We start from the raw sequence: 14,812 nt of genomic DNA on the forward strand, positions 1-14,812 counted from the left end.
GAAAACGCTGCTTTGAAAGCACCGCCTGGTGGGGCGTGTGAGCTCTTCGCTCAGGATAGAGGCAGGAGGCTATCAGCAGCCACAGAGCAAGTTCAAAGACGGTCTGGGGTACCTGTATCTGGTCTTTTTTTTTTTTTTTTTTTTTATCTTTTTGAGACAGGGTCTCTCTAAATAGCTCCGGCTATCTTGGAACTCACTATGTAGACCAGGCTGGCCCTGCCTCTGCCTCTGAGTGCTGGGCTCTGAGACCTTGTCTTACACAATAATAAACAAAACAAAAACTAGGCCTGAGGCTGTGGCTTGGTTGGTAAAGTGTTGGTTGAACATGCACAGAGCCCTGGGTCCCTGCACCATGTAAACCAGGCACGGTGGGACACGCTTGTGATCCCAGGTACTCGGGAGTCAGGCTGGAAGATCACAACAAATTTGGGGCCAACCTGGCCTACATGATACCCTGTCTCAAAAGAAGAACAAACAAAATTCAGGGAGGAGCTCTCCCACACTGGCCACGGTGTCCCTGCAAGAGGCCAAGTGGTGTGCTTGTGTGCCCTGCTCCCCGTGGGTTCTTTCCCCGACAGTAGGGAAGAGACTGGAAGGTTCTTGGCTTCGGGTCACACAGCCCACAGGCTGGAGGCAGGGACTGCCCAGCAGGTCTGTGGGCACTAGCGTTTCTTGCTTGCTCGCCCGCCCGCCCGGCAGCTGCAGGGCGCCTGTGCCCGGCGGGGGTGTAGCTGCCTCAGAGACTCAGAGACAGGCGAGTGAGGCATGAAAGACACACAGCACAGGACTGTAATCAATGTCTTTATCTCTGAAAACGGAAGCGAGTGTTTTGACAGAACACTATGGCCACTCTATAAGAGTGGGTGTAGGAGCAGTTCGCTGTCCTCCGGTGCCACAGCTTTAAGACAAAACAGGGAAACAGCCCACCACAGCGTGTCGGTGCCTACTCAGCCTGGCACACACTCCAACCACTCCTTCCTCTCTGAACCCCATCCCCCAGCTTCATCGCCGGCCTCCACAACTGTTTACTTAATGAATTCAACTGACCCCAGAACATCTGTGAATCTTGAAACAGGTCCTCAGCACATCACATGTACAGACAACGCCAGTGTGTCACTCCAGCCGGTTCCTCTCCATTAGTCATTAGTCAACATTAAAACACCAGACAGACACGGGGCTCAGGTGCCCCGAGGCTGCTGCGGTGCCAGCAACCCCCCGTCTAGGTGGCTGAGAGAACCTTCTCTTACAACAGTACCCAGTCAGCCCACACACTCTCAGCAGCTGCTGCCACACTATGCTCCTGTCCTGATAACCTGTACATCTGCTGGCAGCCAGCACTGTGCCTGCACCCGTGCGGACACATGCCTTGGCTTGCCGTCCATGATCCCTCTGACGCTGTCCCGGTCGGCCGCTTTCCAGACGTGTACCCGGAGGCCGTGAGGGTAGGGCAGGGCTAGGCTCCAGCTGCTGCCCTGGGAACCGGGAGTTGCCGTGCTCCACAGCCTCGGTCAGAGCTGGCGAGCAGCAGCCTGATCTGGGTGGTGGCACAGAGGGTCTGTCTCTGAACTTCCCTCTCTACTTTGTTCTGGACCTTTCCCTCAGCCACGACATTCAAGAGCCCTCAGGGACTGGCTGGGCGCCTGAGACAGGAGGCAGCAAAGTAAGGAGGGAAGACAGGAGGGAGGGAAACAGAGGGCCTGGGGCAGAGGCTGTGCGCACAGCGCCTGGGTTCAAGCCCCACACTACACTCAAGGGCTAGCTACTGGAGCCGCCTCAGTGGACAAGGACTCTCGACACACAGGCATCCGCTCGCCTTGGCTGCCCTTGTCCAAAACAGCCTGGGAGTGAAGCACACTGCTGGAAGGGCAGGGCGCGACCATCTGTGAGAACAAAACTCCAGAAACAGGAGCTAGTTTGGGTTAGATTATAATCACTGAAGACAGGACCAAGGAGCTGACTTCCATCTGTGCGACCACCTGACTTCTAGGAAGGAGAGAGCAAGGAGAGACGGGACAAGAGCTTTTGATCCAAGACTCAAGGGGACGGGGGCAGTGTGTGGGTCCACATGATTTCTCAAGTCTTCCTGCTGGACCGTCGTTAGACGCCCAGGTTTGTGCTGTGAGCCAGCCAGCCCTGCGCGGCTGTGCTGATTGTTCTCGTGAGTGTTTATATAAAATAATCATCTCATCTTCATTTAGTTTATAAACATACACAGTGCTGTCCCTTTCAAATTGAGGAAAAAAAAACCACACGAATACTGCAAAGTAGCAAAATACAAAGAAAAAAAAAAGCTACTTTCGCTTTTGGCAACGTTAAAAAGGAAGAGACAGAGCAGAGGTGGCATCGGCCGGCCGTCAGAAGGTGTGTGTGGAGGACACTGGGTCGGGGGGGCTTGTTTGCTAAAATTCAGAGTATCTGGCATCTCAAATGTAGTACAGCTCAACAGGTCGCCAGACCTGTCGAACACGGAAGCTCCCCATAAAAAGCTCAGCTCTCACGTTTTCGTGAATTTGGGAGAGGAACTGAGTTCTTACTGGAATGTGGCCTATCGCTGGCTGACAGATCTGAATGGAATGTCTCCAAACGGCAGTGTCTCCCTCTCTGCCCTGTGGAGCGCGCTGGAGCAGCGCCGTCTGTGGAGGGGGCGGGCCTCAGGCAGCCATCTTCGCCAGCTGCTGCTCCAACTTTGAAATGCGTTCCTCTTGACTGCACATCGTGTCCTTTATGGATTTGATCTCTTTCAGGATCTCATCCAACTTGGCTTCGTTTTGCTAAAAAAACAAGCAGAAGAAGGTGAGCAGAGAGCACTGACGTAGCACAGTCCTGTGCTGTCAACTCTGACAGCAGAGGAGTCTCAGCGTGCCTCTCGCACGCTCAGGACTGCGAGCTGCAGCCACCAGGACACCACGGAGGCTGAGACAGACGAGAGTCCACAAAGAGAATGCAGTGTCTCAGTGTGGCTCCTGGTCCTCCGTCTGTACCTGCTGGGCAGAGCCTCTCCTCCAGAGCCCTCACAGGGCAAGCCTGGCCACAGCAGGACCTACAGCCACTCACTCTGCTTCCTGTCAGGGGCAGCTCTGCACTGTAGGGTTCTGATGAAGACCCAGTGTCTCCCAAGAGCTTGTTAACTGGAGACCTTATGGTGCCAGTACAGATGCTGGCTCCTCGTCATGGCCTAAGGTGCTTCAGCTGCTGCTCTGTGTGCTCCGTGTGCAGCTCCACACCCCCCAGCCATTCTCTCCTGAGTCAGCAGTGCCCTCTGCTGGCAGGCTCCAGACCCCAAGCTCCAGCCAAGGTAGCTGTATTGCTAGCCCACATTGTCAACACAGCACTATATAGCACTATGTAACACTAGGTAACACTACTTAATACTATGTAACACTACAGTACATAACACTAGGTAACACTAGGTAACACTACACTATGTAACACTAGGTAACACTACAGTACATAACACTAGGTAACACTAGGTAACACTACACTATGTAACACTAGGTAACAAGCACCTCTCAGCCCACCTCCTTCTCCAGGAGCACGCACTCCCTGGCTCCTGTAGCCCAGCAGGGGTTCTGTCCACTCTCAGACAGCACAGTAGTCATTACAAAAGCCAGCGCTGGGCACCGCCCTGGGCCACAGGGGTCTCTCCAGCGGATCCCAGTCCTTACCCCACTGGCAGTGTCTGTGGTCTTCTTCGGGGCACAGATGAGATCCGTCTTCTTGTTTGCAGCCGGCTTGCTGTCCAGAATGTTCTTCCTGACCACCTTGAGGTCCCTGTTCTTGCCTGGAATGTAGCCGTGCTTGAGGGAGATGAGGACGGGGTCTGCGTCCTTCCCCTCAAACCACTCCTCGGCCTCAAGTGCAGCATCCGGCCCCGCCGTGTCGGGGTACAGGTCGTCTTGGAAGAGGTCAGACTGTAAGAGGTGTTTGGAGAAGGCTGGGTCAGTGAGAAGAAAGGCTGGCCCGAGTGGAGTGCTGTATGCATGCGCGGCAAGCGATCCCCACGGGAGGCGGCCCAGCCTTTACTGTCTCCCACTGTCTGGAGCAGCGGGGGCGAGGCACGCACGTCAGTGATCTGAGTTCTGAGACGGGAGTTACTTCAGACTGCGGACGTGAGCTGCAGAGACCGCTGCTGGCTAGTTTACTCGACACAAGCTAGCGGCATTTGGAATAGGGAACCTCAGTGAGAAAATGCTCCAACAGGCTGGCCCATGGGCGACAGACCGGCCCGTGGGCAAGCCTGTGCTGCATTTTCTTGATTGGTGATTAATATGAAACAGCACGACTCACTGTGGGTGCGGCCAGCCCTGGGCAGGTGGTCCTGGGCACTGTAAGGAAGTAGAGCCTGCTATGTTCCTGCTTGGCCACTGCATCAGCTCATGCCCCCAGGCTCCTGCCCTGACAGTGCCTCAGCAATGCAGTGTGTGTGACCTGACAGCTGTAAATGTCAGGAAGTCTCATCACAGCAACAGAAGCCCTCACTAAGACAGGTGGCTCAGTGGTTAGACCTGGTCTGACTCCCAGCACCCTTGTGGCGCTGCTGGTTCCAGGGGCCCTGACACTTCTGACCTTCTGAAGCACCAGGTGGACACGGGGACAGTTCACAGCAACGCATGCAGGCAAAATACCCACACATGCTAAAACCGAAACCCAAAAACCTGGGCACTCACCTTCCTGGGGACGGTCATGATAATAGGTTCACACTTTCTCTCATGAAGCTTGAAGAACCTTCAAAGAGAAATAAGAGAAAAGTTGCAGAGAGAAACATGTGAGTGACCCCGGACTGCTTCTCCAGTGCCCGTGGGGCCTGAAGCATGTCCACTGAGCACCTCAGCTGCTGCTCCAGCCCAAGAGCAGCTCGTGCTTCCACTGTAGAGGGGAAGACATTGTCCACACAGCTGGAGACAGCAAGGACTCGAGGCCTGTGAAAGATGGCTGCAGCCATGCCGCAGTGACCTGCCGCCGTGTCCCCACACGGGAGGGCACAACCTCCCAGGAGGCAGCACCTGTATCCTGGGCATGAGTCTCTGCCAGCACAGGCACTGAACATGGCACCCATGTGACCTCAGACAACTGCCGGGCAGGTCTGCAGGCCCCTTCCACCTTCTTGTTTTTACAGCTTACTGCTACTTCTGCATGTGTTAGCATGTGTGCGTGCCACAGCACACGTGTGCAGGTCAGGGACAGCGATGGCGTCAGCCCCCTCTTCCACTTTACAGAGTTCCTAGGTTCCAACTCTGGCCGTCAGATCTGTGTGGCAAATGTCTACCCACTGAGCCATCCTGCTGGCCCTGCCTTCTGACAGGGTCCCACACTGGCCGGGTCGGCTGACCGGAGCTTGCAGGCAGCTGTCTCCGCCCTCCACCTCCCGTCTCATTACTGCTGGGATGACTGTGTGCACCGCAGAGCACAAGCATGGGTCCTGGAGACCTAAAGCCTAACCTCTGCTTGTAAGACTGGGCTTTCCCCACAAAGCCATCTACGCAGCCATCTACGCAGAACTCTCCTTCTCTCCCCACCTCTGTCCTCTGCCCTCACAGGGCTGTTCCTGTCCGCCTGCCTCTCCCCCTTCTCTCCTTCCCCTTCCCACAAATAACCCTCCCTTATACCAGGTCTATGGCATGGCGTGATCTCTCAGTACACGCTGGCATGGGCTGGTCAGGCAGCCCCCAGCCCGCATTAGATTTTATACCAAGGCTCTTGCCCATCCGCCTTCCAGGGAACACTGCCCATCCGCCTTAGCCTGAAGGAGGTGAGCACGAGAGACCCTGAGCCCTGCTGTGTCACTGCTATGTGCCACTGCAAGGACAGGTCCCAAGCCACAGTCAACTGCAAACACGCCGAGGTAGCCCTGCAGCTGGCTTGCTGTGCCATGAACAGCTGGGGACGCTGGGTCCAGTTCTTACCTGGCAATCTCACACTTGTTGACGTCGAGTCCCCGCTTGGGCATGTAGCCCATCCCTCGCTGAGGCTCCTTGCTGCTGAATGTGTTGAGGTAGTGCACATACGGGGATTCGTCCGTGATTTCAAAGTAGCGGATACTGCTGTCACCCTGGGGACCAGAGGCAAGGCAGTGCCCACGTTAATGGAGGCATTTTAAGTGAGTGGCACCCGCAGCACCCAGAGTTCGTAGAAATCTAAGTTCAGTAGCTGCCCACTGCTCTCTGCAAACGCATCTGCCTGAATGATGAGCTGTTGTTTCCCCGGCAAGATCAGTCCTTCTTCCCGAGAACTCCCCAGCACCTCCTGCAGGAGTCTCCTGGGCCTCTACTCTCCCGGGCCTAGAAACCAGGTCAGGGTCAGGGCAAGAATGTGAGGGGCCCACAACTGCCCTGAGCACCAGCTTAAAGTCAAGCGAGCAAAGGAGAGCACAGCTCCATCTGAGGCCTCGCTCCCTGGCCACAGCAGCAACAGACAACCAGGGAAGATGAAAACAGGTTCTCTCTAGAAGAGACATCAGCGTTCCAATGGTTTCCTGTAACTCTGCACAGCACCCAAGGCTCTCAGTGCAGTGTATAACACCCTGTGGTCAGGGCTGGTGAGATGGCTCAGTGGTTAGGAACACTGGCTGCTCTTCCAGAGGTCCTGAGTTCAATTCCCAGCACCTACATGGTGGCTCAGAACCATCTGTAATGGGATCTGATGCCCTCTTCTGATATGAGGATATATATGCAGCAGAACACCTACAGATTTACAGATAGACAGACAGACAGACAGAAAAAAAAATCATGGTCATCATGTTTAAAGTGGTCAGCTATTTTTTGGCAAGCTATTCAACGCCAGCAACCTGGTCTGAAAGAGAACGAGCTTTCAGCATGAATGTGCTCCAGCTCACTCGCGCGCGCACGCGTTCTCTCTCTCTCTCTCTCTCTCTCTCTCTCTCTCTCTCTCACACACACACACACACACACACACACACACACACACACACAGTTTTTATTTTTTTTGTTTTTTATTTGTTTGATTTTTCGAGACAGGGTTTCTCTGTATATCCCTGGCTGTCCTGGAACTCACTCTGTAGACCAGGCTGGCCTCGAACTCAGAAATCCGCCTGCCTCTGCCTCCCAAGTGCTGGGATTTAAGGCGTGTGCCACCACCGCCCGGCACACACACACACTTTAAGAAACATTATTAAATGTGTCAGTTCTGTCGCCGCAGAGCTTCTCGGGTTCTGAGGGATGAGCCCCGCCCTCCCGTGGCTCACCTTCCCACACAGGTAGATGATGCTGGTGTCCGGGTCATAGAAGGGGAGCAGCACCCCATTGCTAGTGTCCATTTCATGGAGAGCGATTGGCTCCTGCATATTTTTCTGAAAATAAGTAAAAAGATACATATAAGCACACATGCCGTACATTTTTAAAAGACTAATTCTTATAACCACCTCATTTTCCCAGCAGAACCTCAAGTCTGAACACGCGTGACCTCATGCCTGCAAACACTGCAAATCAAACTCCCAGACAATCAACGCAGACATCAGTAGAGGCTCACAACAAAAACCTTTCTCCTTTGAGCTGTTTTCTTTTTGAAAAAGATTTTTATTTTTAAAGGACGACCTGGGAGCTCCAGGCCAACCATGCATACGCATGAGTGCAGTTGCCTGCTGGGGACAGAAGAGGGCGTCAGATCCTCTGGAGCTGCAGCTGTGACCACAGGTGACAGCTGCTACAAACAGCATCTTTCCAGCCACCTCTTTCTTCTTCTAAAGAATGACATATGTAGACAAAGTTACAGAACTGAGAACTGGCCCATCCTACACCCAGCAGGCAGCAGGGAACACCGGCAGGACTGTGGGCTCCGTCCTCGGGAGGTCCCAGGTCTAAGCATCAGAAACCTGGAGCTGCAGAGTGCATTTCTAAGGTGCGCTTGCCTGTGCCCCACTGAGGAGAAGACCCTCCGCTAACTTAAAACAGCAAGAGCTTAGAGAACCACACTGAGAAGCCTGGGACCCCTTGCCAGCCCAAAGCCCCACTCAAACTGAAAGAAATTTGGAAAGGGAGGAAAACAGGCTTACTGGGTTCCAGAGTGCCAACTGCCGCTCGCTCATGCGGCTAAAGCCAGTAGTGAAGACATTGCCGTCAGCCAGGAAGATGGCGCGCATAGGCCGGGCTCCTTCGTGTGCTTTCTCCTTCTCCTGGGGAGGATGGGAGTGGATACAGATCTCACATATTCAAACTGGAAAGGTGGCGGGAAGCCCACACTGAGACCCCCTCCAGCATCCCCGCCCGGCTGAGGCCCACACTCCATGAGGACAGCGTGGCTAGTGTGGCAGCCTTTAGAGCCCAGGAAAGGTTCCCGGTTGGCCACCATGGCTGTGCGCTAGGACACTCACCGCCACGATCTCCTGCTTCCTGGGATCGATGACCCTCACTTTCTTGTCTTTGGAAGCTGTGCAGATGAGACTGCCATTGCGGCTCCAGCTGACATTGTAAATCATGTCTGAATGCATATCATCCAGGTTGATGAGGGCTTCACCTGTTCCCACGTTCCAGATGATAATGGCATTGTCACAGCCTGCATGCACCAAGCACATCGGTCACCAGGGGAGAACCCCACACAGCAAACCAGAGAAAGCCACAAGCCCCACAGAGACACAGTGGCACGGGAAGGAAGGTGCTGGAGACAAGAGGCCCTGCCTACTAGGCTGCAGTGACAAGATCCCTGTAAGTGAACACTCCTGCATGGCCCCTTGAGTCCCTCTGTAACCCAACAAGAAGCTCAGCACGGCAGAAGTCTCGTTCTGGGGATCAGCTGGACTAACGGAACCAGGTGGTCCATCTCCTTTGCTTGCACAATGCCAACAGGAAAAGGGTAAGCAGCATGGTGCCCACGGGCCCTATCCGCCATGCTGTCCCTCAGCTGGCTGCCCACCTGACCTCATTCTTCAGATCCTCAGAGGGCTCAGGGACTGTCAACAGTGGGTAAGCTGGCACTTTACGATGTCTTCTGCCAACAGGCGTTTCCTATCAGTAGCTGCCCGGCATTACACTCTTAACCTGACATACCACAGACAGCTCCTAGCCTTTGTTAAAAACTGATCTGGCTCAGCCGGGTGGTGGTGGCGCACGCCTTTAATCCCAGCACTTGGGAGGCAGAGGCAGGCGGATTTCTGAGTTCGAGGCCAGCCTGGTCTACAGAGTGAGTTCCAGGACAGCCGGGACTACACACAAGAGAAACCCTGTCTTGAAAAACCAAATAAATAAATAAATAAAAAACAAAAAACAAACAAAAACACCTGATCTGGCCAACTTGCAAAAAAAACATTAAAACAAAATAAACCAGTATTATTAAGGTGTAATTCACAACATCCAACAAATATATCTAGGTTAAATGTATCTAGGTTACTGAATGAGTCATGTCCCCACTAGGAAAAAGGGAGGGAGGGAAAGGAATGAATGAATGAATTTAAAATTTGAGCAAAGGCAAAACTCTCTGTAAGATGAACGTGGAAATCAAGCCACAGGAAGTGGGTGCAGAGACAGGAGGCGCCAGGGTTCACTGTGGAACAGTTTAACAGAAAAGTCAAAAGCAGCAGCAGGTCCTGATGCTAGTCCTGATCAGCAGCAGGTCCTCAGAGCTGGGAGCTGAGCAGACAAGCTAGGCTCTGTCAGCAGAGGTCAGTGTGGGCTCCACACTGTGGGAGAGAGAGGACACCATGGCACGTGGAAAGGCCACGGAGTACACACACCAAGGACATTTAGACATTTACAGTCGGTCACAGCTCCTTGGTGCTGGTGCTTTGACAGAGTCCTACCCGTCGTTACCCATCACAGGGTGAGGGCAAGGCATCTCTGGGCTCCTACCTGCACTGAGAAGCACATTGCGGGCCGTCGGGTGCCATGCCACGATGCCAACTCTTTTTGAGTGGCCTTCTAAAATCACCACAGGTTCAGTCAGGGAAAGGGTCAGTCCATTTTCTGGGATCTGCCAAACCTGTTGGAACAGGAAGGAGATTACTGGTCTGAAAGTCACTGTCACCTGACTCCCAGATCACTATGGCCACCCAGTGGCACCTGGGTGAAAGGTGCAAGCAACTACTGTGTGGTTGTTTTAAAAATGTAAATACACTAAGTACTTGCTAACTTTGCGGCTCCTCATCGGTGACCTGCCAGGCCAATGGCGTCCTGAGAACCACAGGTTGTTCATGCTGACTGAGCAGTGTGCTCCTTTCTCTTTAGTAACATTTCCCTTCTACAGTGTGGTAGAAATATTCCCACATCACACACGTAAAACCACGGAGCCCGTGTCCACATGCATGCGCCAGCAGCGGGCTCGCCTCAGTCATCTGGTGCTCCTCCCCCACACAGTCTGGTGGGTACTAGACAGCTCTGAACTGTCATTTATTAAACATCGCGTGAGTCACCGCCTCCCACATCCCTTTATGAGACGGTGAAAATATTCAGAAATCTGTGCTGGTGGGAATACATATTCACGAACACATTAGAAACCACTGAACTGTGCAGTCTAAATGAACACTGTATAAATTGTATCTTTTTTTAAAAAAAAAACCTTATTTGCTGCTGTATGCTTCTGTGCGTTTGTGTGTGTAGTGCCTATGTGTATGCCTGTTTGTGTTGTGTGTGTATGCCTCTGAGTGTGCCTCTGTGTGTGCCTCTGTGTATGTGTCCGTGTGTGTGTGTGTGCCTGTGTGTGTGGAGCATGCATGTGGATGCCAGAGGACAACTTTCTACACTTGTTTCTTCTCTTCCACCTCTGCATGGCTTCTAGGGACGGAACTCACATCATAAGGCTTACATAGCAAGTGTCTTTACCTGCAGAGCCATCTTGTTGGCCCTGAGAATTATAGCTTAACGAGGTGTATACTAAAAAACTCCATTTGGTGGGCTAGAGAGGGCTGAGTGAGAGTGCTAGCTCTACAGGAAAATCTTGAGTTTGGACTGCTAGCACCAAATAAGGAGCCGCCACGGCCGTGCACGTCTCTGATTCCAGGACGTGCTGAGGCGGGGTGTAGACACAGGAGGGCCAGCCAGTTGGTCCTGCACAGCCATGGGCGCCTGGTTCAGCGAGGATGTGAATCAGATGGTAGTGAGGCAGAGAGCAAGAGGACGATGCCTGGCCGACACTGTTAGTGTATTTACTGCACACAGACACACACAGACACACACACACAGACACACCAGCTGACCGACGGTGACGGGCAGAAGGGTCAGCACTGGACACTGTCACAGGGAAGGGAAGGGAAGCCAACTCACTGCTCAACACTGGGAGCTGAGGGCGCTCTGTCTTGTGTCTTGTTTTAGGGTCTTGCTATGCAGCCTGTGGGATCAACTTCCAAACAACCCTCCTACGTCAGACTCAGAAGCAAGACCCTGCATCTCAGCCACACACCGTGCCAGGCAAAGATGGAGGATTTTAGACACAAAGGTACTCACTCCCTAAGAACTGTCACAGGAAAGCAGAATGGCGCCCACCCTAGCATGCCCTCACTGCACGGCGTCCACTTGACGGTTAAACCAATTACCCTCTAAAACCTGGACCCTCTCCAAGACAGCAAGTGCCCTTCCTGGCCCAGTCATCTGTCCGGCCTAACCGTCATTCTTTTTTTCTTTTTTGTCTTTTCAAGACAGAAGTTCCTCTGCGTAGCCTTGGCTGTTCTCAAACTTCAGAGATCCTCCTGCCTCAGCCTCCTGGGTGATCTGCTCAGCATCATAGTTGGACTGCACTTGAGGTAAATAAAACATCTCTTGCAAATCACAGCAAAATAAACTAAACAACTAAACACTTGAGGCCCAATCTTGGAGGCCACCTAATGTCCTGCCCTGGCTCCTGCCATCAGTGGAGTGTCCCCAGGCAGCTGAGGCCAGAGGAAGGCAAGCTGACAGCACGCCTTGCCTCAGCCTCCCTGCAGGGCAATAGGCTTCATCCTGACACATTTTTTAAAAATCTGAATCACGGTTTCTGATTAGCTAACCAGCTCGGGCTGAACCTGGCTGAGTATAATCCCAGCTGAAGCCGAACAGAGCACACGGAATCGTATGGGTCACTCTGACGGAAGCACGACACTGGCAGGTGCGGTCATGAGTGGGCGACAGACTCAAGGGGCACTAGGGAGGGTTGGGGTTGGTTTTTTTTTTTTGCTTCTCACTGCAAGTGTTGTAACCCCACGAGCTGCCCCCAGGTGTCGCCCTTGCCTCAGCGGAGAGTCTCTGGAACACAGTGCAGCAGAGGTCTCGGCACTCGCTTCCACTGGCTCCTTCACCCACTTCTTGAGTAGAGCAGAAATGTCAACGATGAAAGCAGAACATTGGTTATAAGACAGAATTTTAATTTTTTTTCTTAATTATTTGCGTATTTTACATATGAGCACTTTGCTTTCTCATGCACACAGGAGAGGCCATGGGAGCCCATTCCAGATGGTTGTGAGCTGTCATGTGGACGCTGGGAATTGAACTCAGGTCCTCTGGAAGAGCAGCCAGTGTAACTGCTGGGCCATCTCTCCAGCTCCATAAGACAGAATCTTCAACCAGGCCAGCTGGTGTCTGCCCTGTTCGATGGGCAGACTTGATGGCTCCGGGGAGCCGGCAACTAAATGCTAATGCACTAGACACGGAGACCCCGCTCCTTTCACCCCGGGCCCCATCACACTCTACCGAGGAGCCGAGGAGCCACCACAGAGCAGAAGGAATGACCAGGGGCTGACGGGAACTGAGCTCTCAGACTGACAACCAGATACAGGTGCTGGAGCTGCAGGAGCCCCGGTCACACAAACACACCCCGGGTGTGGACGGCACCCTGAGTGTGGACAGCACACAGCAGTGTGCTCCACTGCGCCGAGGACGTGCCGCGTGTGATCTCGGGGTGTGCACTGAGCCTGGGGTGATGGATGGTGGGCATGCTAACGTGAACACTTAGGACGGTGCCCAGCGCGACCAACGCTGTGCTGCCGGAAGCAGGTGCTGACTGAAACTGCAAGCCCAGTTAGGACCGCACCACAGGAGCGGCTCCATCAGGAGTCTCTGCGGAAGTGATCTCTAAGAAGGAAAAGGAGCAGGGGAAAGGGAAGGAAAAAGAGACCAAGGAGCCAGTTTCAAAAGAAACCCGGCAAATGCACAGAGCATTTTCTAAAAAGCGTGTAAACAATGCCTGGGAGAGGCCGGCTGAGGGGCCAGCACAGAAAGGAACCAGTCAGGATGATAGTGCCAGAGGCGCTGACGGCTGAAGAAGTGTCTGGGAAAGTCTGAGGAACAAAATGTAAGACCCCAGAAGTGGGAGCTGATGAGAACAAACAGAGCTGGCTGTGAGCTGTGGGAAAGAAAGGGCTGTCCCAAAGGCAGCACGCCCTCCGCTGGTGCTGCGGGCCCTGCTCGCCCGGCTCATGGCTGTCACTATCTGGCTCTCTGCCTGGAGGGGGTCTGTTACTTCTGGTAATGGCCTGTCAATGTCACTGAAGGTCTTGCTTGGGGACACAGAGCAGAGTGCCACTCTATTCCCATTCTTCTGCACAAGCTGGCACTCTGGCCTGGGCCTCTGGGGCTGGGATGCTAATTAGCCACATTAACACTGAACCCTTAGGTACTGGGAGCCAAAGTCCTTGTTTATACTAAGGGAGCATGGCCTGGCTTACAGAGGGTTCTAGAAAGGTCAACTGAGCTAATGTTCTGCACAGCACTACCCTAACAGGAAACTGCTCACGGGGAGGGACGCAGCTCTGAGCTGGAAGGCCTGGGTTCTGGACACTGTCCTTCTCGGTTGTATGAACCTTCTGACAAAAGCGTCCTCAGGTGAGCCTGGGTTTCCAAGCTATGAGATGTGCTCTGCTCCTGTCTCCCCGTGTCACTGCAGTGATCCGATACAAACATGCAGATCAAGGCTTGGTCACGGCTGGGCACACGGGCCTGCTATGTTCCTGAGCACACCTCTGCTCTCCTGTGATCATGCACACTTTTAGGTTTGAGCCCCAGAATTCCTGAGAGGACTCTGGTAGTGAACTCACTAGTATCCACTTACATCCCACGTGTCCTGTGTGTGGAAGCCCTGGTTTATGCCTGGGACAATCGGTGCTGACGCTGTCCGTGCAGGCGGGTGAGTTGGTCTCTGTTCCTGTGGCTACAGACTGGTACCCCAACATCAATCTGCTTTCTTAGAAACATTCACTGAGCAGGGAGCCAAACGGCAGACATGCCCTCCACAGACGGTGCAGAGCAGCACCTCAGCAGGGGAGGGACAAATCACTACCCCGCCTATTTAAAAAAAAAAAAAAAAGCCCTTGAGTCGCCATAAAAATTCTATTGGACGACATATTACCATAGTAATGTTTTGTTTTAAAAGAAAGAAAGGAAAACAAGATAATCAGTCCCAAAGGGCTTCCAGATGAAAACGGACTCCAGACTCAACCACTGAAAGCCCACTGAGGTTCTGAAAAAATGCTCAAGCACGTGTGCAAAGCCTGCAGGCTGTGTCCCCTCCACTCGTGATGCCTGCACACGGGAGAGCATGGCTGCGGGAGCCAGGCCAACAGGAGGCAGGCCAGGGGGAACCTGCTCCCCATAAGTAAGTAGTCAGTGCAATTGGCTTAACGGTTTTATTTTTCAAACATGGCACAAATTTAAAGTACACAAAGTGTTTCCAGAGCCCTGTCTCCTATCTTGATCAGCCGCCGGCCGGGAACTGACTACTGAAGTGAGACACTGGAGTTACAGCCATGAGGTGCTTTCCTGCAAAAGGGCATGTTTTTAAAGAGCCCAGGGCACTGACTTCAAAGGGAGCATGAAGGAGAGTCGGTCCCTCAAGACGCTAGGTGAGGGATTTGCTGCAGAGCAGTCTGGAGGCCCATGAGGCAGAGCATGGCACAGCTGTG

General features: G+C 53.3%; 1 protein-coding gene across 2 annotated transcripts in view; it reads right to left on the reverse strand.

The window, feature by feature from the left end:
- Nucleotides 1-788: 788 nt before the first annotated feature.
- Coro1c (coronin 1C) overlaps nt 789-14,812 on the reverse strand; it is a 67,876-nt gene continuing 53,852 nt past the window's right edge. For both annotated transcript variants that reach the window (XM_028765425.1, XM_028765426.1), the window contains exons 4-11: nt 9,798-9,927; nt 8,327-8,508; nt 8,009-8,128; nt 7,202-7,306; nt 5,904-6,049; nt 4,668-4,725; nt 3,666-3,911; nt 789-2,771 (exon numbers count right to left, since the gene is read on the reverse strand). In XM_028765425.1, coding sequence (XP_028621258.1) covers nt 2,652-2,771; nt 3,666-3,911; nt 4,668-4,725; nt 5,904-6,049; nt 7,202-7,306; nt 8,009-8,128; nt 8,327-8,508; nt 9,798-9,927 — 1,107 coding nt within the window. In that variant the 3' untranslated portion in view covers nt 789-2,651. The remainder of the gene's footprint in view (nt 2,772-3,665; nt 3,912-4,667; nt 4,726-5,903; nt 6,050-7,201; nt 7,307-8,008; nt 8,129-8,326; nt 8,509-9,797; nt 9,928-14,812) is intronic.

Source organism: Grammomys surdaster, unplaced genomic scaffold, assembly GCF_004785775.1.
Source record: "Grammomys surdaster isolate TR1022 unplaced genomic scaffold, NIH_TR_1.0 164, whole genome shotgun sequence".
Classification (NCBI taxonomy): Eukaryota; Metazoa; Chordata; class Mammalia; order Rodentia; family Muridae; genus Grammomys; species Grammomys surdaster.